General features: G+C 47.9%; 1 protein-coding gene across 2 annotated transcripts in view; it reads right to left on the bottom strand.

Annotated features, from left to right (window-relative positions):
• Nucleotides 1-7668: 7668 nt before the first annotated feature.
• INPPL1 (inositol polyphosphate phosphatase like 1) overlaps nt 7669-25196 on the bottom strand; it is a 110286-nt gene continuing 92758 nt past the window's right edge. For both annotated transcript variants that reach the window (XM_067466429.1, XM_067466430.1), the window contains exons 25-28: nt 23991-24155; nt 21176-21815; nt 18091-18224; nt 7669-13968 (exon numbers count right to left, since the gene is read on the bottom strand). In XM_067466429.1, the coding sequence (XP_067322530.1) occupies nt 13878-13968; nt 18091-18224; nt 21176-21815; nt 23991-24155 (1030 nt within the window). In that variant the 3' untranslated portion in view covers nt 7669-13877. The remainder of the gene's footprint in view (nt 13969-18090; nt 18225-21175; nt 21816-23990; nt 24156-25196) is intronic.

Genomic DNA, 25196 nt, shown 5'->3' on the forward strand with positions numbered 1-25196 from the left:
TGGCAGAGGACCATCGCTATTCTGAACCTATTCTGAAGCCCACCAACAATAGAATTGGGCCAAACCTCCCACACAAAACCCCCATGTGGGCCACAGCAACGCGTGGCAGGAGATGGCTAGTTGTTTATCTATATGAATATGTACATTTATCCATGACAAAGAGAAGTTGTTCCTCTATATTGTGTTTATAAGTACATATTTGAAGTTTCAACAACAATAACATAATACTACCTCTGAGGATGCTTGCCATAGATGCAGGCGAAACGTCAGGAGAGAATGCCTCTAGACCATGGCCATATAGCTCAAAAACACCCACAACAACCCAATAACATAATACTTTGTGTATCACTAACTGTGAGCCAAGGTTGGTGGAAGCATAGGGTTAGGTCTTCCAACAGATCCATGCACAGGAACATCTGGAAGGGACACATCTGGTCTTGTGCAGGCATTGAGAAAGAATGGGGTCAATTGGCACATTATTCCATGGTGCTTGGAATAATGTGCCAATCGATCTCTCTTATGGTTTCACGAAACAATTTGGGCTGGTAATTGATAGTGCAACATCATAGCAGTGTGCCTGCTGATGTGCCATCTTCTTGGGGAAATGATGCTCAGGGGCTTTTCTGCAATCCTAGCCCATATCCGCACTGACTATTTAATGCTGTTCAAAGCTCATTTCAAACTAGAATAGCCAAACTTCCACAAATGTGTGCAAAAGAAAGCCCATGGATGCACTATTTCTGCTCCATTTGGTACCAAGGCTAGGTTTGAAGGTCCTGTGCCATGGGCAAACTTGGGCCCTCCCTCCAGATGTTTTGGACTTCAACTCCCACCATTCCAAACAGCCCCTAACCTTTTTCCCCCTCTTAAGCACTTAAGTAGGAAAGGAAGAGGGTTGAGACTATTAGGAATGATGGGAATTGGAGTGAAAAACACCTGGAGGGAGGCCCCAAGTTTGCCAAGGCCTGCTTTGGATGCTCATCTAGGGATGCCCATCTTCAAACTATAAGAAAGGATATTCCATCTGACTGTGAGAGCTGTTCAGCAGTGGAACTCTCTGCCCTGGAGTGTGGTGGCAGGATTTTAAGCAGAGGCTGGATGGCCATCTGTTGGGGGTGCTTTGAATGCAATATTCCTGCTTCTTGGCAGAATGGGGTTGGACTGGATGGCCCATGAGATCTCTTCCAACTCTAGGATTCTATGATCTAGGGAGCATTAATACTCCCCAAAATACAAAACACATTGGGATGTTGCGCTAACGGTTCAAGTGGAACCTTCTTGGACCTATTGCCATAGATTGGACTTCACTTCCCATCAGCTTGGCCAACTATAATGGATTCTGGGATGTGGAGTCCAAAGCATCCAAGGTTTAAGGCTGACTGTGAAAAGGCATAGGGATTTATTGGGCTGAGAGTGTGGCACCCCCATCCCAGAGCAACCACCCAATGGCCAATGTGGGATCGCCAAAGTTACCCTTTTGGATGACTGTCGCTGCGTCGAGCTTGTTTCCTTTTAGTTTCCTTCCTTTTTTAAAAAAGAGACCTGTTCTGTAATTTATTGATCTCATTTGCAAACTATGCTAATCCAAATAAACTTAATTTATTGAAGAATTCTCGTGTCTCACCTTTCCTTTCTTCTGGAACTAAACAGTAGGCATGGTTAGGTACCATCGGAAGTGAGTCGGAAGTGACTCAGTGTTCGGAGGCAAGCAGCTAGCATGCTGGGATGCTTGCCTCCCAGCCAACGAGGGGAGAAGTTTTGAGGAGGGGAGCGGTTCTGAAACGGCAGCCATCACAGTATATAAAGGGCAGCACATGGCTCAGAGGCTCATTGTGAGCCTGGGAAGGGAAGGGAGGTTGTCAAGGGAGTTTGGAAGAAGAGTGGTTGGAGGAGCAGGGCAAGCGGGGTTTTGGAATGGCAGCCATCACACTATATAAAGGGCAGCACATGGCTCAGAAGCGCATTGTGAGCCCAGGAAGGGAAGGGGAAAGAGAAAGGGAAGGGAGGTTGTGAAGGAAGGCTGGAAGAAGAGAGGTTGGAAGAGCAGAGCAAGCGGGATTTTGGAATGGCAGCTCATTGTGAGCCCAGGTTGTGAAGGGAGGTTGGAAGAAGAGCAGTTGGAAGAGCAGGGCAAGCGGGGTTTTGGAATGGCAGCCATCACACTATATAAAGGGCAGCACATGGCTCAGAAGCGCATTGTGAGCCCAGGAAGGGAAGGGGAAAGAGAAAGGGAAGGGAGGTTGTGAAGGAAGGCTGGAAGAAGAGCGGTTGGAAGAGCAGAGCAAGCGGGATTTTGGAATGGCAGCTCATTGTGAGCCCAGGTTGTGAAGGGAGGTTGGAAGAAGAGCAGTTGGAAGAGCAGGGCAAGCGGGGTTTTGGAATGGCAGCCATCACACTATATAAAGGGCAGCACATGGCTCAGAAGCGCATTGTGAGCCCAGGAAGGGAAGGGGAAAGAGAAAGGGAAGGGAGGTTGTGAAGGAAGGCTGGAAGAAGAGCGGTTGGAAGAGCAGAGCAAGCAGGATTTTGGAATGGCAGCTCATTGTGAGCCCAGGTTGTGAAGGGAGGTTGGAAGAAGAGCAGTTGGAAGAGCAGGGCAAGCGGGGTTTTGGAATGGCAGCCATCACACTATATAAAGGGCAGCACATGGCTCAGAGGCTCATTGTGAGCCCAGGAAGGGAAGGGGAAAGAGAAAGGGAAGGGAGGTTTTGAAGGGAGGTTGGAAGAAGAGCGGTTGGAAGAGCAGGGCAAGCGGGGTTTTGGAATGGCAGCCATCACACTATATAAAGGGCAGCACATGGCTCAGAGGCTCATTGTGAGCCCGGGAAGGGGAAAGAGAAAGGGAGGTTGTGAAGGGAGGTTGGAAGGAGAGGTTGGAAGAGCAGGGCAAGTGGGGTTTTGGAATGGCAGCCATCACACTATATAAAGGGCAGCACATGGCTCAGAGGCCCATTGTGAGCCCGGGAAGGGAAGGGAAGGGGAAAGAGAAAGGGAAGGGAGGTTGTGAAGGGAGGTTGGAAGAAGAGCGGTTGGAAGAGCAGGGCAAGCGGGGTTTTGGAATGGCAGCCATCACACTATATAAAGGGCAGCACATGGCTCAGAGGCCCATTGTGAGCCCGGGAAGGGAAGGGGAAAGAGAAAGGGAAGGGAGGTTGTGAAGGGAGGTTGGAAGGAGAGGTTGGAAGAGCAGGGCAAGCGGGGTTTTGGAATGGCAGCCATCACACTATATAAAGGGCAGCACGTGGCTCAGAAGCTCATTGTGAGTACGGGAAGGGAAGGGGAAAGAGAAAGGGAAGGGAGGTTGTGAAAGGAGGTTGGAAGAAGAGCGGTTGGAAGAGCAGGGCAAACGGGGTTTTGGAATGGCAGCCATCACACTATATAAAGGGCAGCACGTGGCTCAGAAGCTCATTGTGAGCACGGGAAGGGAAGGGGAAAGAGAAAGGGAAAGGAGGTTGTGAAAGGAGGTTGGAAGAAGAGCGGTTGGAAGAGCAGGGCAAACGGGGTTTTGGAATGGCAGCCATCACACTATATAAAGGGCAGCACGTGGCTCAGAAGCTCATTGTGAGCACGGGAAGGGAAGGGGAAAGAGAAAGGGAAGGGAGGTTGTGAAGGGAGGTTGGAAGAAGAGCGGTTGGAAGAGCAGGGCAAGCGGGGTTTTGGAATGGCAGCCATCACACTATATAAAGGGCAGCACATGGCTCAGAGGCCCATTGTGAGCCCGGGAAGGGAAGGGAAGGGGAAAGAGAAAGGGAAGGGAGGTTGTGAAGGGAGGTTGGAAGAAGAGTGGTTGGAAGAGCAGGGCAAGTGGGGTTTTGGAATGGCAGCCAGCACGCTATATAAAGGGCAGCACATGGCTCAGTGGCTCATTGTGAGCCCGGGAAGGGGAAAGAGAAAGGGAGGGGAGGTTGTGAAGGGAGGTTGGAAGAAGAGCGGTTGGAAGAGCAGGGCAAGTGGGGTTTTGGAATGGCAGCCATCACACTATATAAAGGGCAGCACATGGCTCAGAGGCTCATTGTGAGCCCGGGAAGGGAAGGGGAAAGAGAAAGGGAAGGGAGGTTGTGAAGGGAGGTTGGAAGAAGAGCGGTTGGAAGAGCAGGGCAAGTGGGGTTTTGGAACGGCAGCCATCACACTATATAAAGGGCAGCACATGGCTCAGAGGCCCATTGTGAGCCCGGGAAGGGAAGGGGAAAGAGAAAGGGAAGGGAGGTTGTGAAGGGAGGTTGGAAGAAGAGCGGTTGGAAGAGCAGGGCAAGCGGGGTTTTGGAATGGCAGCCATCACACTATATAAAGGGCAGCACATGGCTCAGAGGCCCATTGTGAGCCCGGGAAGGGAAGGGGAAAGAGGCAGGGAAGGGAGGTTGTGAAGGGAGGTTGGAAGAAGAGTGGTTGGAAGAGCAGGCCAAGCGGGGTTTTGGAATGGCAGCCATCACACTATATAAAGGGCAGCACATGGCTCAGAGGCTCATTGTGAGCCCGGGAAGGGAAGGGGAAAGAGAAAGGGAAGGGAGGTTGTGAAGGGAGGTTGGAAGAAGAGCGGTTGGAAGAGCAGGGCAAGCGGGGTTTTGGAATGGCAGCCATCACACTATATAAAGGGCAGCACATGGCTCAGAGGCCCATTGTGAGCCCGGGAAGGGAAGGGAAGGGGAAAGAGAAAGGGAAGGGAGGTTGTGAAGGGAGGTTGGAAGAAGAGTGGTTGGAAGAGCAGGGCAAGTGGGGTTTTGGAATGGCAGCCAGCACGCTATATAAAGGGCAGCACATGGCTCAGTGGCTCATTGTGAGCCCGGGAAGGGGAAAGAGAAAGGGAGGGGAGGTTGTGAAGGGAGGTTGGAAGAAGAGCGGTTGGAAGAGCAGGGCAAGTGGGGTTTTGGAATGGCAGCCATCACACTATATAAAGGGCAGCACATGGCTCAGAGGCCCATTGTGAGCCCGGGAAGGGAAGGGGAAAGAGAAAGGGAAGGGAGGTTGTGAAGGGAGGTTGGAAGAAGAGCGGTTGGAAGAGCAGGGCAAGTGGGGTTTTGGAATGGCAGCCATCACACTATATAAAGGGCAGCACATGGCTCAGAGGCCCATTGTGAGCCCGGGAAGGGAAGGGGAAACAGAAAGGGAAGGGAGGTTGTGAAGGGAGGTTGGAAGAAGAGCGGTTGGAAGAGCAGGGCAAGTGGGGTTTTGGAATGGCAGCCATCACACTATATAAAGGGTAGCACATGGCTCAGAGGCCCATTGTGAGCCCGGGAAGGGAAGGGGAAAGAGAAAGGGAAGGGAGGTTGTGAAGGGAGGTTGGAAGAAGAGTGGTTGGAAGAGCAGGGCAAGCGGGGTTTTGGAATGGCAGCCATCACACTATATAAAGGGCAGCACATGGCTCAGAGGCCCATTGTGAGCCCGGGAAGGGAAGGGGAAAGAGAAAGGGAAGGGAGGTTGTGAAGGGAGGTTGGAAGAAGAGCGGTTGGAAGAGCAGGGCAAGCGGGGTTTAGGAATGGCAACCATCACACTATATAAAGGGCAGCACATGGCTCAGAGGCTCATTGTGAGCCCGGGAAGGGAAGAGAAAAGAGAAAGGGAAGGGAGGTTGTGAAGGTTGGAAGAAGAGCGGTTGGAAGAGCAGGGCAAGCGGGGTTTTGGAATGGCAGCCATCACACTATATAAAGGGCAGCACATGGCTCAGAGGCTCATTGTGAGCCCAGGAAGGGAAGGGGAAAGAGAAAGGGAAGGGAGGTTGTGAAGGGAGGTTGGAAGAAGAGCGGTTGGAAGAGCAGGGCAAGCGGGGAAGGGCTAGGAACAGGGCTGTTGTGTGTTGCTGCTGTTGGGGGGAGGGGGAGAAGAGCAGAACAGCAGAGAACCAGGGCAGGGAGAAGGGCTGTTGTACAATCAGGGGCGGATCAACCATTATGCAGAGTAAGCATTTGCAGTACACTTCATTTTGCGCAGGGGCGCTCTGGACCATGTCTCTCCTGTCCACCAACATTCCGTTTTCCGTTCTTGAGTTCGGAGTACAGCAACTGTTTTGGGAGATGGTGGTCAGGCATCCGGACAACGTGGCCGATCTAGCGGAGTTGGTGGTGGAGAACCATTGCTTCAGTGCTGGTGGTCTTTGCTTCTTCCAGCACGCTGACGTTTGTCTGCCTGTCTTCCCAAGAGATTTGCAGGATTTTCCGGAGGCAGCGCTGATGGAATCGTTCCAGGAGTTGCATGTGACGTCTGTAGACAGTCCACGTCTCACAGGCATATAGCAGGGTTGGGAAGACAATAGCTTTATAAACAAGCACCTTGGTATTCCTATGGATGTTCCAGTCCTCAAACACTCTCTGCTTCATTCGGGAAAATGCTGCACCTGCAGAGCTCAGGAGGTGTTGCATTTCAGTGTCGATGTTGACTTTGGTGGAGAGGTGGCTGCCAAGGTAGTGTTACACCATTAAGCTATATCACTGGCATGGGAGAGGGGTTGGCTGGTGTCTGCTGGAACAGCACCTTGGTTTTTTCAATGTTCAATGACAGGCTGAGTTTCTTCTGCAAAGGTGTTTAGAGTGGCTTGTAGGTCTTCTTCTGAATGCGCACAGATGACATTGTCATCAGCATACTGGAGTTCTATAACAGATGTTGTTGTAACCTTGGTTTTGGCTTTCAGTCTACTGAGGCCCTCTTTAGCAGAATATATATATTCAGTCATTGATTGGGGAACGCCAAAATACTGTTTGCTTACACTTGAAAATTACCTAGGGCCGACCCTGTGCACAATCGCGTCCGCCATTAACGAAGTTACTGAAATTTCTAAAAGTTCCAAAAAAATTCAGAAAAATTCGGAATTCTTTTCCAAATCGAACCACCAGCACCCTCTACATCCAAAACGAATTTTGAACCATTTATTTTAATCAACCAAGCCTAGTGAATATAGTTTGATACTACTTTAATTGCCCGGATCTCCAGATTCTTGGCTCAAAGCACACATTTTCTGCAGTTACACATTGTTGGGGTTCAGCCTGATCCTGATTTGTGTGAACCAGATTCTCTGATAGTTTTTCCAACTGAGCAAGCTCTCCCTGACCCTGACAGTGTGGAATCTGTTGTTGATGCAGAGGTCAGCGGGGATGAAAAGGAAACTCAACAGCTGGAGGAAAATGTTTTGGAAGTTAGCCGTGATATCACTAGCCGTGATATCTCTCCACCTGGGGTTTTTAATGAGGACCGAAGAGAACAGATAGTTAGAGACAGAAATATTTCCCAGTGTTTACAAAGGTCACATCGTTTACAGGAGAGAGAGGCCCAGGCTTCAAAGTCAAGGGGCGTTTCAAAGAATAGCTTCTTTGGTTTAAGAGGCCTCCTGCCGGGTGCCTCTTTAGATCAAGCAATGTTTGGGACTGTGGTTGTGCCTTGGCAGAATTCCTGTGTTTCATGGCCAATAATCCCAGAGGCTTCTAGTTTCCAAGTTCATGGTTAGTAAAAGGCTAACAGACTCCTGGTTATTGTTTTGTGGCTTTTGAAGTTTTGCTCAAGTTCAGAGATCCTATTGACTACTGTGTTTTTCTGTGGCTTTTTGACTCTGCATTTACTTTTCTTTTGTAACCAATTTTTCATCAATAAACAAGGATTGCTTTTCCTACAGTCCAGTGTGGTGGATTTAATCTTATGGTCTCGTTTCTTGAACTGGGATGCAACACACATTGCTAAAAACAATTATTAAGCAAACGAGTCCTTTTTATTGCATGGCTGGTGGGAAAGGGGAACAAAAACTAACAGAGGCTAATAACAAAACGTGAACCATTCCAAAAAAGGAGTAAATAAACCCTTGCGATTCCTGCCTCGGCCTCCGTCCTATGAAGCCTGAAAGGAGACATTTTCCAAAAGAAATAGAAATAACAACCATTAAATTAAAACATATATGTTTAAAAAACAAAACACGCACACGTATGTATAAAACAGAGCAAAAGGAGGAAACTTAGTAGGGTTAGAGTCACGCCAAATGCTAATTGTAATAATAATAATAATAATAATAATAATAATAATAATAATAATAAGGGAGTAAAAATGGTCACAAACTAAAGCATAATAATTACAGGAAGAGAACAAAAAAATAGAAATTGTGAATTGGGAAGGCAAACAAGGGGCACCAAAATACTTCATTCATCTCCACGGCAAAAGCATTGCTCTTGAGTGTCCAGCTATCGTAACGTCCTCTGGACAGCTGGACCTTTGCCTTCCTCCGGTCCCTCGTTCCATATAAAGTAAGGCACTGGGAAAGAGGGCCGTTTTGCAAGAAGGAAGACCCAGGACACGTTCAACTTCCGGCCACAGTCCAGGTTCCTGCCTGGGGTTGCATACATGCATGCATCTTCTTCAGAGGCACCTCGGTTTGCAAGGGGGAAACGTCTCCCCAACGTGGAAAATAATAGCATTCAAATCCAAAAATGTCCAGCATGGGATTTTTCGGGATGGGGAAAGAGACCTTCTCAATCAGTTTTGTCCATTGATTCCCATCTGTTGTCCAGTTTTCCAAAAGAAGGAGATTCCCCCAAAAGGCCTGCCAAAGAGCCCAAGGCGATAGCGGGTTGTGCTACAAATCCCAGACAGGGCATACTACGAATCCCAACGCTTCCCATCTCCGGCGTCCTACACTGAGCCATCAAATACTTTGTAGGCATCAAAATTCTTCCCAAAGCTGGTCACCATCCATATGTATCACAACACCCATCATCCTTCATAGATATGCTGGCTGAGGATGATGGGATTGGAGTCTAACGTACCTGGAGGACTACAAATCCCAACGCTTCCCATCTCCGGCGTCCTACACTGAGCCATCAAATATTTTGTAGGCATCATTAAGGTCTTCCCAAAGCTGGCCCCCATCCATATGTATCACAACAGCCATCATCCTTTATGGATATGCTGGCTGAGGATGATGGGATTGGAGTCTAACGTATCTGGAGGATGGGCTGCCCAGAGGAAGTTGCCTATGGATATCATCCCTATTGGCTGAGGATGATGGGGTTTGTAGTCTCAACTTGTGTGGGGGTCCATCCCTTTGCACTCTCCAGCCAAGTTGGACTACACTGCCCATCTGGACGTATTAACGGCCTGGCTAAGGGCAATAGGCATCAAAATTCTTCCCAAAGCTGGTCACCATCCATATGTATCACAACACCCATCATCCTTTATGGATATGCTGACTGAGGATGATGGGATTGGAGTCTAACGTATCTGGAGGATAGTCTGCCCAGAGGGAGGAAGTTGCCTATGTACATCATCCCTATTGGCTGAGGATTATGGGGTTTGTAGTCCCAACTTGTGTGGGAGATGGACTGTCCAGAGAGAGGAAGTTGCCAAGGACATCATCCCTATTGGTTGAGGATGATGGGGTTTGTAGTCCCCACTTGTGTGAGGGTCCATCCCTTCGCAGTCTCCAGCCAAGTTGGACTACAATGCCCATCTGGACGTATTAATGATCTAGCTAAGGGCAATGGGTTTTGTTGTCAAACTTGTTTGGAAGACCATCCTTTCCAAGCCCATGGACTACCAAGCCCATCTGGACGTATCATTAACAGCCTGGCTCAGGGTGATGGGGTTTGTGGTCCACCATATCGGGAGGCTGGGCTGTCTAGAGGGAGGAAGTGACAGCAGTAAGTTACCTATGGACATAATCCCTATGGACATTTTGACTGAGGATGATGGGATTGGAGTCTAATGTATCTGGAGGATAGGCTGCCCAGAGGGAGAAATTGCCTATGGACATCATCCCTATTGGCCTAGGATGATGGAGTTTGTAGTCCCAACTTGTGTGGGGGTCCATCCCTCTGCAGTCTCCAGCCAAGTTGGACTACAATGCCCATCTGGACGTATTGTTAATGGCCTGGCTAAGGGCAATGGGGTTTGTAGTCAGGTAAGTTGGACTACCAAGCCCATCTGGACGTATCATTAACAGCCTGGCTCAGGATGATGAGGTTTGTAGTCCACCATATCAGGAGGCTGGGCTGTCTAGAGGGAGGAAGTGACTGCAGTAAGTTACCTATGGACATCATCCCTATGGACAATTTGGCTGAGGATGATGGGGTTTGTAGTCCCAACACGTCTGGAGTTTCATTCCTTTCCTTTTCCAAGCAGCCCAGTCTCCAGGCAAGCTGGACTACAAAGATCTTCCAGAAGTATCATTAACAGCCTGGCTGAGGATGATGGGGTTTGTAGTCCACCATATTGGGAGGCAGGGCTGCTCAGAGTGAGCAAGTGACAGCAGCCAGGATGTCCTCATTGATTGGGGATGATGGGGTTTGTAGTCTGAATTGTCTGGCGTGTCCTGTCACTTACCCAGTCTCCAGGAATGGACTACAAACCCCCTCATCCCTTCCTCGGGTCAATCAGAAGCCCTCCCCATCATACGCGCATGGGGATCACATGACCCTCCAAGGCTCCATTGGACTACAGCTTCCATCATTCCCTAACAGGTCTGCTGGGAGATGCAATACCATCTGGTTGGGAAACTCTACTGGAAAGATACAGGAAACAAATTCCAAATTCAGACAATTTCCTGCATTGTTTGGCCACATTCACACTTGTGAGGTCTTGTTTTAGGGGATGGGGGAAAGTCACTTATGGGGCTGCCCTCTAACTCTCTGGGGGTTGGATTGAAGGCCAAAATGGTCTGGATTCCTGAGGATTGCAGGAGACGGAGACTGGCCAGGATTAGACACTAAAAGAAAGGCACTGGTGTTGGATTCTGGGGCACAACATTCCCCACAAAAAGGCCTGGATGGGTTCTTGTTTCCCTGTTTGGGGGGCAAAGGCATGAAAAACCCCAAATCCAAGAAGGTCATCCTTGTCCACATCACCATTCTCTGGCCAAAGTCCTGGAGATGGAGGTCCAGCTTTCCTGCCTTGTTCCCAAGGCTTTCCAAAAATGCACCCCTTTTCACCTTTGGAGACAATGCAAGGAAGTGGCTGCCGGTCATGGATGTATCATGACACCCAACATCCCTATGGACACATTGCTTGAGGATGATGGGGCTTGTTGTTGAAGCAGTTGAAAGTCATGGCAAGCTTGGAAGGAGCAATACAAGATCCTTGCAAGCTTGAAAGGAGCAATAGAAGGTCATTGCAAGCTTGAAAGGAGCAATAGAAGGTCATTGCAACTTGGAAGAAGAAACAGAAGGTAGTTGCAACCTTGGAAGGAGAAACAGAAGGTCATTCAACATTAGAAGGAAGAATAGAAGATGCTTGCTACCTTGGAAGGAGCAATAGAAGGTCATTGCAACCTTGGAAGGCACAATAGAAGACCATTGCAAGCTTGAAGTTGAAATAGATGGTCATTGCAAGCTTGGAAGGTGCAACAGAAGGTCACTGCAAGCATGAAAGTTGCAATAGATGGTCAGAGCAAGCTTGGAATGAGCAATAGAAGGTCATTGCAAGTTTGGAAGGAGCAAGAGAAGGTCATTGTAACCTTAGAAGGAACAATAGAAGATCTTTGCATCCTTGGAAGGCACAATAGAAGACAATTGCAAGCTTGAAGTTGCAATAGATGGTCACTGCAAGCTTGGATGGAGCAATAGAAGGTCATTGCAAGCTTGGAAGGAGCAACAGAAGGTCACTGCAAGCTTGAAAGTTGCAATAGATGGCCAGAGCAAGCTTGGAAGGAGCAATCGAAGGTTGTTGGAACCTTGAAAGTTACAATAGATGGCCAGAGCAAGCTTGGAAGGAGCAATATAAGGTTGTTGGAACCTTGAAAGTTACAATAGATGGTCAGAGCAAGCTTGGAAGGAGCAATAGAAGGTTGTTGGAACCTTGAAAGTTACAATAGATGGCCAGAGCAAGCTTGGAAGGAGCAATAGAAAGTCATTGCAAGCTTGGAAGAAGCAAGAGAAGGTCATTGCAGAGCAACAGACAGTCATTGCAAGCTTGTAAGGAGCAACAGAAGGCCATTCCAAGCTTGGAGGGAGCAATAGAAAGTCATTGCAACCTTGGAAGGAGCAATAGAAGGTCATTGCAAGATTGAAAGGCGCAAGAGAAGGTCATTGCAACCTTAGAAGGAACAACAGAAGATCCTTGCTACCTTGGAAGGAGCAATAGAAGGTCATTGCAACCTTGGAAGGAGCAATAGAAGGTCATTGCAACCTTGGAAGGAGCAATAGAAGGTCATTGCAACCTTAGAAGGAACAACAGAAGATCCTTGCTACCTTGGAAGGAGCAATAGAAAGTCATTGCAACCTTGGAAGGAGCAATAGAAGGTCATTGCAACCTTGTAAGGAGCAATAGAAGGTCATTGCAACCTTGGAAGGAGCAATAGAAGGTCATTGCAACCTTGTAAGGAGCAATAGAAGGTCATTGCAACCTTGGAAGGAGCAATAGAAGGTCATTGCAACCTTAGAAGGAACAACAGAAGATCCTTGCTACCTTGGAAGGAGCAATAGAAGGTCATTGCAAGCTTGGATGAAGCAAGAGATGGTCATTTCAAGCCTGAAAGGAGCAACAGACAGTCATTGAAGCTTGGGAGGAGCAACAGCAGGCCACTGCAACCATGGAGAGAGCAATAGAAGGTCGTTGCAACCTTGGAAGGAGCAATAGAAGACCATTGCAACCTAACAGGGAGCAATTCATTGCAACCTTGGAAGGAGAAATTGAAGATCCTTGCAACCTTGATAAGAGCAATAGAAGGGCAATGCAAGCTTGAAAGATGAAATAGAAGGTCGTTTTCAAGCTTGAAAGGAGCAATAGAAGGTCATGGCAACCTTGGAATGAGCAATAGAAGGTCATTACAAGCTTGGAAGTTCCAATAGATGGTCACTGCAAGCTTGGAAGGAGCAATAGACAGTCATTGAAGCTTGGGAGGAGCAACAGCAGGCCACTGCAACCTTGGAGAGAGCAACAGAAGGTCGTTGCAACCTTGGCGAGAGCAACAGAAGGTCATCACAACCTTGGAAGGAGCAATAGAAGACCACTGCAACCTTGGAAGGAGCAATAGAAGACCATTGCAACCTTGGAAGGAACAATTCATTGCAGCCTTGGAAGGAGAAATAGAAGACCATTGCAACCTTGGTAAGAGCAATAGAAGGTCATTGCAAGCTTGGAAGGTGAAATAGAAGGTCATGGCAACCTTGGAAGGAGCAATAGATAGCCATTACAAGCTTGGAAGGACCAAGAGAAGGTCATTGAAACCTTAGAAGGAACAACAGAAAATCCTTGCTACCTTGGAAGGAGCAATAGACGGTCATTGCAAGCTTGAAAGTTGCAATAGAAGGTCATTGCAAGCTTGGAAGGAGCAATAGGAGGTCATTGCAACAAGAGCGCTTTGCCCTTTCCATACCACAAAGACCTTTTGGCCCCAAGCATTACCACATTTGGGGGATTCAGACCCTGAAAAATGGCTTCTCAGGACCCTATGAAAAGAGGGGAGGGCAAGTGGGACCTTGGATAGGGCTACCAAGAGGCCAGAGGGGCCATATAAATTTTCCCTCAAAAAGGAGGGAATTAAAGTTCAGGGGGGTCTTTGGAGCCAAGAGAGAGATGGAGGTGGCAATAAATATGAATAACTTAACCGGCAGCCTGAAAAAGAGGAGGAGATAAGGGGTGAGGAAAAGGGGGTGGTCTTCTGAAATGCTGAAGCTGGGTTGTCCCCAAAAGTAACCGTCCGGACCACTTGGGATATCAAGATGTCTTTTTATGAAATGCTTGTGAAATGTCCTTTCTGTCCCAATATGAGCCCCCAAACAGTCAGAAGAAGGGGTCAGACTGGATGGCTCATGGGTCCCCTTCCAAGGCTAGGAGGCCATCATCTGAGATTGGGCTGCAGTGGAGGTTGGGGGTATCGAGGGTCCAGTGGTGGGCTCGAGGGAAGGAATGGGCCCAACATCGCAAGTGGAAAGGCACATCCAGGGAACGCCAAGACCTTCTTTCCATATTGATCACTTCAGGAGACACAGGTTTTCCAGGAGGAGACGCTTGTGGTTGGGGTCCCTCACGCCGGCCTCCTCCAGGTCTTCCTCGGTGATGTCACTGCAAAGGGAACGAAAAGAAAATGGGGTTGGGGTACGTTGCTAAGATGGGAAGGAAGGCATAGAATCATGGAAGGGACCCCCAAAGGTCATCCAGTCCAGCCCCCTTCTGACAAGCAAGGAAGACAACATCCAAGCCCACTCAACAGCCATCCAGCTTCTGATTCATAGAAGCCTACGATCCTAGAGTTGGAAGGGACCACCAAAGGTCATCGAGTCCAGCCCCCTTCTGACAAGCAAGGAAGACACCACCCAAGCCCTCCCAATAGATTCATAGAAGCCTGCAATCCTAGAGTTGGAAGGGATCTCCAAAAGTCATCCAGTCCACCCCCCTTCTGACAAGCAAGGAAGACACTATCCAAGTCCACTCAACAGATAGCCATCCAGCTTCTGATTCATAGAAGCCTACAATCCTAGAGTTGGAAGGGACCCCCAAAGGTCATCCAGCTCCCTTCTGACAAGCAAGGAAGACACTATCCAAACTCATTCAACAGATAGCCATCCAGTCACTGATTCATAGAAGCCTACAATCCTAGAGTTCGAAGGGATCTCCAAAGGTCATCCAGTCCAGCCCCCTTCTGCCAAGCAAGCCCACTCAAGCCCACTCAACAGATGGCCATCAAGCTTCTGATTCATAGAAGCCTACAATCCTAGAGTTGGAAGGGATCTCCAAAGGTCATCCAGTCCAGCCCCCTTCTGCCAAGCAAGCCCATTCAAGCCCACTCAACAGATGGCCATCCAGCTTCTGTTTCATAGAAGTCTACAATCTTAGAGTTGGAAGGGACCACCAAAGGTCATCCAGTCCAGCCCCCTTCCGACAAACAAGGAAGACACCACCCAAGCCCTCCCAAGAGATGGTCATCCAGTCACTGATTCATAGAAGCCTACGATCCTAGAGTTGGACACTCAAAGATCATTCAGTCCAGCTCCCTTCTGACAACCAAGGAAGACACTATCCAAGCCCACTTAACAGATAGCCATCCAGTCACTGATTCATAGAAGCCTACAATCCTAGAGTTGGAAGGGACCCCCAAAGGTCATCCAGTCCAGCCCCTTTTGACAAGGAAGGAAGACACTATCCAAGCCCACTCAACAGATGGCCATCCAGCTTCTGATTCATAGAAGCCTACAATTCTAGAATTGGATGGGACCCCCAAAGGTGATCCAGTCCAGCCCTCTTCTGACAAGCAAGGAAGACACCATCCAAGCCCACTCAACAGATGGCCATCCAGCTTCTGATTCATAGAAGCCTACAATCCTAGAGTTGGAAGGGACCCCCAAAGGTCATTCAGTCCAGCCCCCTTCAGCCAAGCAAGGAAGACACCACCCAAGCCCTCCCAACAGATGGCCATCCAGCTTCTGATTCATAGAAGCCTACAATCCTACAGTTGGAAGGGACCCCCAAAGGCCAACCAGTCCAGCCCCCTTCTCCCAAGCAAGGAAGACAACATCCAAGCCCTCCCAACAGATGGTCATCCAAGCACTGATTCATAGAAGCCTACGATCCTAGAGTTGGACACTCAAAGGTCATCAAGTCCACCTTTTGACAAGCAAGGATGACACCCAAGCTCTCCCAACAGATGGTCATTAAGTCACTGATTCATAGAAGCCTACAATTCTAGAGTTGGAAGGGATCCCCAAAGGCCATCCAGTCCAGCCCCCTTCTGCCAAGCAAGGGTGACATCACCCAAGCTCTCCCAACAGATGGTCATCAAGTCACTGATTCATAGAAGCCTACAATTCTAGAGTTGGAAGGGACCCCCAAAGGTCATTCAGTCCAGCCCCCTTCTGACATGCAAGGAAGACACTATCCAAGCCCACTCAACAGGTGGCCATCCAGTCACTGATTCATAGAAGCCTATGATTCTAGAGTTGGAAGGGACTCCCAAAGATCATCCAGTCCAGCCCCCTTCTGACAAGCAAGGAACCTATCCAAGCCCACTCAACAGATGGCCATCCAGCTTCTGATTCATAGAAGCCTACGATCCTAGAGTTGGAAGGGACCCCCAATGGTCATCCAGTCCAGCCCCCTTCTGACAAGAACAGAAGACACAATCCAAGCCTTCCTGGCAGATAGCCATCCAGCCACTGATTCATAGAAGTGTAAAATCCTAGAATCAGAAGGAACTGCAAGGACCATACAGTACAACCCCCTTTATTCTGCCAGGCAGGAAAAGCACAATCAAAGCCCTCCCAACAGATGGCCACCCAGCCTTTGATTCATAGAAGCCTACAATCCTAGAATTAGAAGATGATGAATTTATATAAATTCGCTGAGTATTTTAAAATAACTCTCCTATCAAGTCTCAGCTTCCTTCTTCCTTTCTTTTTCCTCTGCCAAAACTGGACAAATGCCCTGGTCAGTAGGAAGTGGGCGCCCTCTCGTGGCCAAAGTGGTCCCACACTTTGGCTCTTCCAACTGGGTTGAGAAAGAATCCAAAGAATCATAGAGTTTAGACGAGGAATGGGCAAACTTTGGCCCTCCAGGTGTTTTGGACTTCAACTCCCACCATTCCTTACAGCTAGTTAAACTAAGAAGGCATTAAAAACATTAACGTGGTTTGCAGCACCCCATACACCCACATTTGAATACTAGTGGGGTTGGGGGGCTTGATTTTGTCATTTGGGTGTTGTAGTTGTTGGGATTTATAGTTCACCTACAATCAAAGAGCATTCTGAACTCCTCCAACGATGGAATTGAACCAAACTTGGCACACAGAACTCCCATGACCAACAGAAAATACTGGAAGAGTTTGGTGGGCATTGACCTTGAGTTTGGGAGTTGTAGTTCACCTACATCCAGAGTGCACTGTGGATTCAATCAATGATGGATCTGGACCAAACTTGGCATGAATACGCCATATACCCAAATATGAACACAGATGAAGTTTGGGGGAAATAGACTGACATCCAGGGGTCCCGACACCCAGTTTGAGAAACACTGGTCTATATGGAAATGTTGTAGTTGCTGGGATTTATAGTTCACCTACAATCAAAGAGTATTCTGAACTCCACTAATGAACCAAACTTGGCACACACAACTCCCATGACCAACAGAAAATACTGGAAGGGTTTGATGGACACTGACCTTGAGTTCGGGAGTTGTAGTTCACCTACATCCAGAGAGCACTGTGGATTCAATCAATGATGGATCTGGACCAAACTTGGCATGAATACGCCATATACACAAATATGAACACAGATGGAGTTTGGGGAAAATAGACCTTGACATCCAGGTTGAGAAACGCTGGTCTATATGGAAACGTTGTAGTTGCTGGGATTTATAGTTCACCTACAGTCAAAGAGTATTCTGAACTCCACCAATGATGGAATTGAACCAAACTTGGGACACAGAACTCTCATGACCAACAGAAAATACTGGAAAGGTTTGGTAGGCATTGACCTTGAGTTTGGGAGTTGTAGTTCACCTACATCCAGAGAGCACTGTGGACACAAACACTGACAGATCTAGACCAAACTTGATATGGATGCTCAATATGCCCAAATGTGGACACTGGTGGAGTCTGGGGAAAATAGACCTTGACATTTGGGAGTTGTAATTACTGGGATTTATAGTTCACCTGCAATCAAAGAGTATTCTGAACTCCACTAATGAACCAAACTTGGCACACAGAACTCCCATGACCAAGAGGAAATACTGGAAGGGTTTGGTGAGCACTGACCTTAAGTTTGGGAGATGTAGTTCACCTACATCCAGAGAGCACTGTGGAGACAAACAGTGATGGATCTGGACCAAACTTGACACAAATAATATGCCCAAATATGAACACTGGTGGAGTTTGGGGAAAACAGACCTTGACATTTGGGAGTTGTCGTTGCTGGGATTTATAGTTCACCTACAATCAAAGAGCATTTGGAATCCCACCAACGATAGAATTGGGCCAAACTTTCTGCAAAAAATCCCTATGACCAACAGAAAATACAGTACTGTATTTTCTAGTGGTCTTTGTTGACCCCTCTGACAGAGGGTGGAAGTGGGGTAAAACAATACAATAAAGTAAATAAATAGAGTTGGATGAGACCCAAAAGGACATCCAGTCCAACCTCCATTTATGCTGGGTAGGAAGACACCACCCAAGCCATCCCCACCTTTGCGTCTCACCTGAGGAACTCCAGGTCATCCCATCCGTTGTGGATTAAGCCCTCCTCGTACCTCTCCATGCCGATGGCCCGCAGCCATTCCCCGACACTGGACTCGCTCTGGCGGGAGCTGCTGCGGCCATCTTGACCCAAGGTCTGAGGAAAGCAAAACAATATCATCATCATCATTATCAATAGGAGCCTAGTGTATAGATCCAGGGAAGTCATGCTCCCCATGCTCTATTCTGCCTTGGTCAGACCACATCTGGCATCATACTGTGTCCAGTTCTGGTCACCACAACTGAAGGGAGATGTTGACTCTAAACTGGAATGTGTCCAGAGGATGAAGGAGACTCAAAGGATCCAGGGACTGACCAAGGCAGAATAGAATAGAGCATGGGGAGCATGACTTCCCTGGATCTAGACACTATGCTCCTCTTGATGCAGGCCAAAATCCCATTGGCTTTTTTGCCGCCACATCACATTCCTGGCTCATGTTTAACTTGTTGTCCACGAGGACTCCAAGATCTTTTTCACACGTACTGCTCTCGAGCCAGGTGTCCCCCATTCTGTATCTTTGCATTTCATTTTTCCTGCCAAAGTGGAGTATCTTGCATTTGTCACTGTTGAACTTCATTTTGTTAGTTTTGGCCAATCATCTCTCTAATCTGTCAAGATCGTTTTGAATCCTGCTCCTGTCCTCTGGAGTCGGCTCTCCCTCCCAATTTGGTGTCGTCTGCAAACTTGATGATCCTGCCTTCTAGCCCTTCATCTCAGTCATGAATGAAGATCCTGAGCAGGACTGGGCCCAGGACGGAACCCTGCTTGTGGCACTCCACTCGTCACTTCTTTCTTTCCAGGATGAAGAGGAAGCCTTGGGGAGAATCACCCTCTGGGTTCGTCCATTTAACCAATTCCAGATCCACCTCACTGTAGTTTTGCCTAGCCCACATTGGACTAGTTTCCTTGCCAGAAGGTCATGGGATAAGAAAGGAAGAAAGAAGCAAGCAAGGAAGGAAAAAGAAAAGTAGGAGAGAGAAGGAAGGAAAAAGAATGAAAAAAGAGGGAATTAAGGAAAGAAAGTAGGGGAAGGAAAGGGGAGAAGAGACAAAAAAAGGAAGGAAGGAAGGAAGGAAGGAAGGAAGGAAGAGAAAGGTAAGGAAGAAAAGGGGATGAAGGAAGGGGAGAGAGACAGAGAGAAGGAGGGAGAGGAAGGAAGGAAGGAAAGAAGGAAGGAAAAGAGAAGAGAAAGAATATATGGGGAAGAATGAAAAAAGGAAAGAATGCAGGAAAGAAGGTACAGAAAGGGAAAGGGAAAAGAGGATAAGAAAGAGAGAGAGAGAGAGAGAAAGCAAAGGAAGGGAAGAGAAAGGAAGGGAAGAAGGAAGGGATGAAAGGGGAGAGTAAAGTAGGAAGAGAAAAAGAAAGAGAGAGAGAGAGAAGGGAAGAAAGAAGGGATGAAGGGAGGGAGAGGAGAGAGTAAAGCAGAAAGAGAAAAAGAAAGAAAGAAAGGTAATAGAAAGGAAGGGAAGAAAGAAGAGATGAAGGAGGGAGGGAGTGGAGAGAGTAAAGCAGGAAGAAAAAAGAAACAAAGAAAGAAAAAAAGAAAGAAAGAAGAAGAAGGGAGGAAGGAGGAAGGAAGGGAGGGGAGAGAATAAAGCAGGAAGAGAAAAGAAAAGAAGGAAGAAAGGAATAGAAAGCTAAGGAAGAAAAAAGGGATGAAGGAAGGGGAGAGAGACAGAGAGAAGGAGGAGGAGGAAGGAAGGAAGGAAAAGAGAAGAGAAAGAATGTATGGGGAAGAATGAAAAAAGGAAGGAATGAAGGAAAGAAGATACAGAAAGGAAAGGGGAAAAGTGGGAAAGAGGGAAGGAAAGAAAAAGAAAGAAAGAAAGAAAGAGAAGGAAGGAAATAGAAAGGAAGGGGGAAAAGAAGGGAGGGAGGGAGGGAGGGGAGATAGTAAAGCAGGAAGAGAAAAGGAAGGAACGAAGGAAGGAAGGAAGGAAGGGAGGGAGGGAGGGAGGGAAGGGAAGAAAAGAGAGTAAAGCAGGAAGAGGAAAGAAAGAAAGAAAAGGAAGGAAGGAAACAGAAAGGAAGGGGAAAAAGAAGGGATGAAGGGAGGGAGGGGAGATAGTAAAGCAGGAAGAAAAAAGGAAGGAAGGGAGGGAGGGAGGGAGGAAGAGAGGGAGGGAAGGGAAGAAAGGAGAGAGTAAAGCAGGAAGAGGAAAGAAAGAAAGAAAGAAAGAAAGAGCAAGCAAGGAAGGAAGGAAGAGAGGGAGGGAAGGGAAGAAAGGAGAGAGTGAAGCAGGAAGAAGAAAGAAAGAAAGAAAGAAAGAAAGAAAGAAAGAAAGAAAGAAAGGGAAGGAAACAGAAAGGAAGGGGAAAAAGAAGGGATGAAGGGAGGGAGGGGTGATAGTAAAGCAGGAAGAGAAAAGGAAGGGAGGGAGGGAGGAAGAGAGGGAGGGAGGGAAGGGAAGAAAGGAGAGAGTAAAGCAGGAAGAGGAAAGAAAGAAAGAAAGAAAGAAAGAAAGAAAGAAAGAAAGAGCAAGCAAGGAAGGAAGAGAGGGAAGGGAAGAAAGGAGAGAGTGAAGCAGGAAGAAGAAAGAAAGAAAGAAAGAAAGAAAGAAAGAAAGAAAGAAAGAAAAAGCAAGCAAGCAAGCAAGCAAGGAAGCAAGCAAGCAAGCAAGGAAGGAAGGAAGGAAGGAAGGAAGGAAAAAAGAAGCAAGTGAATAGTAAATAAGGGATGAAGGAAGGGAGAGGAGTAAAGAAGGGGAAGGAAGGGAAAAATAAGAATGAAAGAGAAGGAAACGAATAGAAAGGAAGAAAGAAAGTACAAAGGAAGGGAGAGGAAAGAAAGAAAGAAAGAAAGAAAGAAAGAAAGAAAGAAAAGGAAGGAAGGAAACAGAAAGGAAGGGGAAAAAGAAGGGATGAAGGGAGGGAGGGGAGATAGTAAAGCAGGAAGAGAAAAGGAAGGGAGCTGAAGTCTAAAACACTTGGAGGGAGGGCCGAGGTTTGCCCATGCCTGGCTGAGGGTCATCCTATGTTGGAAACTGCTTGAAGGCTCACAACCCCCCAGTCAGGAAACACGCCCTGCCTGCCTGCTTGCCCACCTCCTCGGCGGAGTCCTCCTCGATGCTCTCCCGGATGGACCGTGCTGGGAAGGCCAAGGGCCGGCCGTAGTCAGGGTGGGCTCCCCGGTGGGTCATCTCTGGCCGGGCCTTGGGGGCGGGAGGGGGCCTTCCGAGGGGGTCCCTGCCCGAGCAGTCCACCTCGCTGAGGGTGCGGGCCATCTGCAGCACGGAGCAGGAGCGGTCATCCAGCGGCGTTTGTGCAACCGTAGGCACCTCGGCCAGGAAGGAGGGGGCCGGCCTGGGGTGCAGCTTGGGGGGCTTGGCCTCCGAGGGGGTCCTGCTGTCGAGGTCAGGGTCCAAGGCTGCTTTGGGCAAAGGCGGAGGGGGGAAGTCGGGGGGCGGCAGGTTCAGGACCCCCGGTTCCTCCTCTTCGGAGCTCTCCTCCGCCCGCAAAGGGGGCTGCGGCCGCCGGGGGTCCGGATGGATGGGCACCGTGATCTGGACCTTGTTCCGCGCGGACGGGGGCTTTGTGGCATTGTTGGTGACCAAAGCGTGTTGCTCCGCAGCCACCAGCAGCTGGTGGGGGACCCCCTCCAGGACGTAGTAGGCCGGGTTGTTGAAGCTGTTCTTCATGGCCGGACCCTCGGTGTCAGAGGTCGTGGTGGCGTCCTGCTTTGGCCTGAGAGAAACAGAGAGCGGGACATAGTCAGGAGGAATCGAGACTCCAAGCCGAGTCAATGTTGTGGGCACCATGATGTAATGGGTTGACTGGAAAGACATGTGTTGGCAGTTGATTGGCTGAGCATGGTAGGAGCCAGAATTCTGATTAGTTACTGTCTCTAGCTTCCTGCTGAGACAAACGGTTTTAACTGCTACTTTCATCACAGAGAGTGAAGAGAGCGCTGACTGGAAACAGCCAGGAAGGAAATAGCTGCCAACTCTCTGAATCTTGATCATTTCCAAGGCATGAAGTATACTTTAAAGATTGTTTAAAAGGACTGTTAAAGGTGAAAGATTTATACGACCTGAAGAGAAACCAGAGTATATAGTATTGTTTATTGTTTGTTGTTTAATATTGCTTTAACTGTTTTAATTTGCTTAGGTGTTGTATTGTTGTGTTTTGAGGCCTTGGCCTTTGTAAGCCGCATCGAGTCTTTCGGGAGATGCTAGCGGGGTACAAATAAAGTTAATAATAATAATAATAATAACAACAACAACAATAATAATAAGGACTGTTTATTCCCTCTGTTCCCTGCAAGAATTCAGAGAGACTGCTGTATATATTGTTGCTCTTTTTTGACCTTTTGAACTGAAGTAAAGTTACTGTTACTCATTACACAAATCTGAGTGACATATTATTATACTGCAGGGTATATTTTGGTTCAGAAACAGTGGTAAAGCCTCTCTTTATTCATATATACAACCTCCAACGAACGTGAGATGTGGGTGGGATGCTGGCAATGTGATTCTAGGCCAGCCTACAGCAAACTTGGGCCCTCTACGTGTTTTGGACTTTGACTCCCACGATTCCTAACAGCCTACCGTCAAAGTCCAGTTGAAGTCCAAAACAGTCTGCTACTGTCTCTAGCTTGCTGCTGAGACAAACGGTTTTAACTGCCACTTTCACCTCAGAGAGTGAAGAGAGCGCTGACTGGAAACAGCCAGGAAGGAAATAGCTGCCAACTCTCTGAATCCTGATCATTTCTAAGGCATGAAGCATATTTTAAAGATTGTATAAAAGGACTGTTCCTTCCAAGAATTCAGAGAGACTGCTGTATATATTGTTGCTCTTTTTTGACCTTTTGAACTGAAGTAAAGTTACTGTTACTCGTTACACAAATCTGAGTGACACATTATTATACTGCAGGGTATATTTTGGTTCAGAAACAGTGGTAAAGCTTCTCTTTATTTATATCTACGACCTCCAACAAACGTGAGATGTGGGTGGGATGCTGGCAATGTGATTCTAGGCCAGCCTACACCAAATTTGGGCCCTCCTGGTGTTTTGGACTTCGACTCTCACAATTCCTAACAGGCTACCGTCAAAGTCCAGTTGAAATCCAAAACAGTCGGCTACTGTCTCTAGCTTGCTGCTGAGACAAACGGTTTTAACTGCCACTTTCACCTCAGAGAGCGAAGAGAGCGCTGACTGGAAACAGCCAGGAAGGAAATAGCTGCCAACTCTCTGAAGCCTGATCATTTCTAAGGCATGAAGCATATTTTAAAGATTGTTTAAAAAGGACTGTTTATTCCCTCTGTTCCCTGCAAGAATTCAGAGAGACTGCTGTATATATTGTTGCTCTTTTTTGACCTTTTGAACTGAAGTAAAGTTACTGTTACTCATTACACAAATCTGAGTGACATATTATTATACTGCAGGGTATATTTTGGTTCAGATACAGTGGTAAAGCTTCTCTTTATTTATATCTGCAACCTCCAACAAACGTGAGATGTGGGTGGGATGCTGGCAATGTGATTCTAGGCCAGACTACAGCAAACTTGGGCCCTCCAGGTGTTTTGGACTTCGACTCCCACAATTCCTATCAGCCTACCGTTGAAGTCCAGTTGAAGTCCCGAACAGGCATGGGCAAACTTGGGCCCCCCAGGTGTTTTGGACTTTGACTATTTTGGACTTCAACTGGACTTCGACGGTAGGCTGTTAGGAATTGTGGGAGTCGAAGTCCAAAACAGTCAAAGTCCAAAACAGTCTTGGAGGGCCCAAGTTGGCCCATGCCTGTTCTAGGCTGACTCTTCAAATCAAGCATTGGGTGGTATGTTGGGTTAGATTTTGGTTGGCTTTTGAACTTGATGGCCTTTGGAGGTCTCTTCTACTTCTATGGCTCAACCAATTCACCTGGACTGGACGCCTTCGTCTTTGGAGGTCCCTCGGTGCGGAGCCGGCAGGCGAGAGGCCATCGTCGTTGCAACCACCGGCTTCTCCAGATCTTCCAAGAGTTTTCCAACCGGACAGGATAAGGCAGCCGCAGCCTCGCCAGGGGAATGTTTCCTACCAACAGATCTAGGAAAGAAGAAAGTTGGACTACAATTCCCATCATCCTCCAGCAAGTAGGTATTCAGGAGAGTGCAGATCTAAGAGACGGCACTGCGAGGGATAATGGGAGTTGATATATAGAATCATAGACTCAAAGAGTTGGAAGAGACCTCATGGGCCATCATCCAGTCCAACCCCATTCTGCCAAGAAGCAGGAACATTGCATTCAAATCACCCCTGACAGATGGCCACCCAGCCTCTGTTTAAAAGCTTCCAAAGAAGGAGCCTCCACCACACTCCGGGGCAGAGAGTTCCACTGCTGAACGGCTCTCCCAGTCAGGAAGTTCTTCCTCATATTCAGATGGAATCTTCTTTCTTGTAGTTTGAAGCCATTATTCAATGTCCTGGTCTCAAGGGAAGCAGAAAACAAGCTTGCTCCCTCCTCCCTGTGGCTTCCTCTCACATATTTATACATGGCTCTCATCATATCTCCTCTCCGCCTTCTCTTCTTCAGGCTAAACATGCCCAGCTCCTTAAGCCGTTCCTCATAGGGCTTGTTCTCCAGACCCTTGATCATTTCAGTCGCCCTCCTCTGGACACATTCCAGCTTGTCAAGATCTCTCTTGAATTGTGGTGCCCAGAATTGGACACAATATTCCAGGTGTGGTCTAACCAAAGCGGAATAGAGCATGGGGAGCATGACTTCCCTGGACCTAGACACTACGCTCCTCTTGATGCAGGCCAAAACCCCATTGGCTTTTTTTGCTGCCACATCACATTGTTGGCTCATGTTTAACTTGTTGTCCACGAGGACGCCAAGATCTTTTCCACACGTACTGCTCTCGAGCCAGGCCTCATTGTCCCCCCTTTTGTTTCTTTGCATTTCGTTTTTTCTGCCAAAGTGGAGTATCCTGAATTTGTCCCTGTTGAACTTCATTTTGTTAGTTCTGGCCCATCATCTCTCTAATCTGTCAAGATCGTTTTGAATCCTGCTCCTGTCCTCTGGAGTATTGGCTATCCCTCCCAATTTGGTGTAGTCTGCAAACTTGATGATCCTGCCTTCTAACC

The sequence above is a fragment of the Anolis sagrei genome, chromosome 3 (assembly GCF_037176765.1).
Source record: "Anolis sagrei isolate rAnoSag1 chromosome 3, rAnoSag1.mat, whole genome shotgun sequence".
Lineage (NCBI taxonomy): Eukaryota > Metazoa > Chordata > Lepidosauria > Squamata > Dactyloidae > Anolis > Anolis sagrei.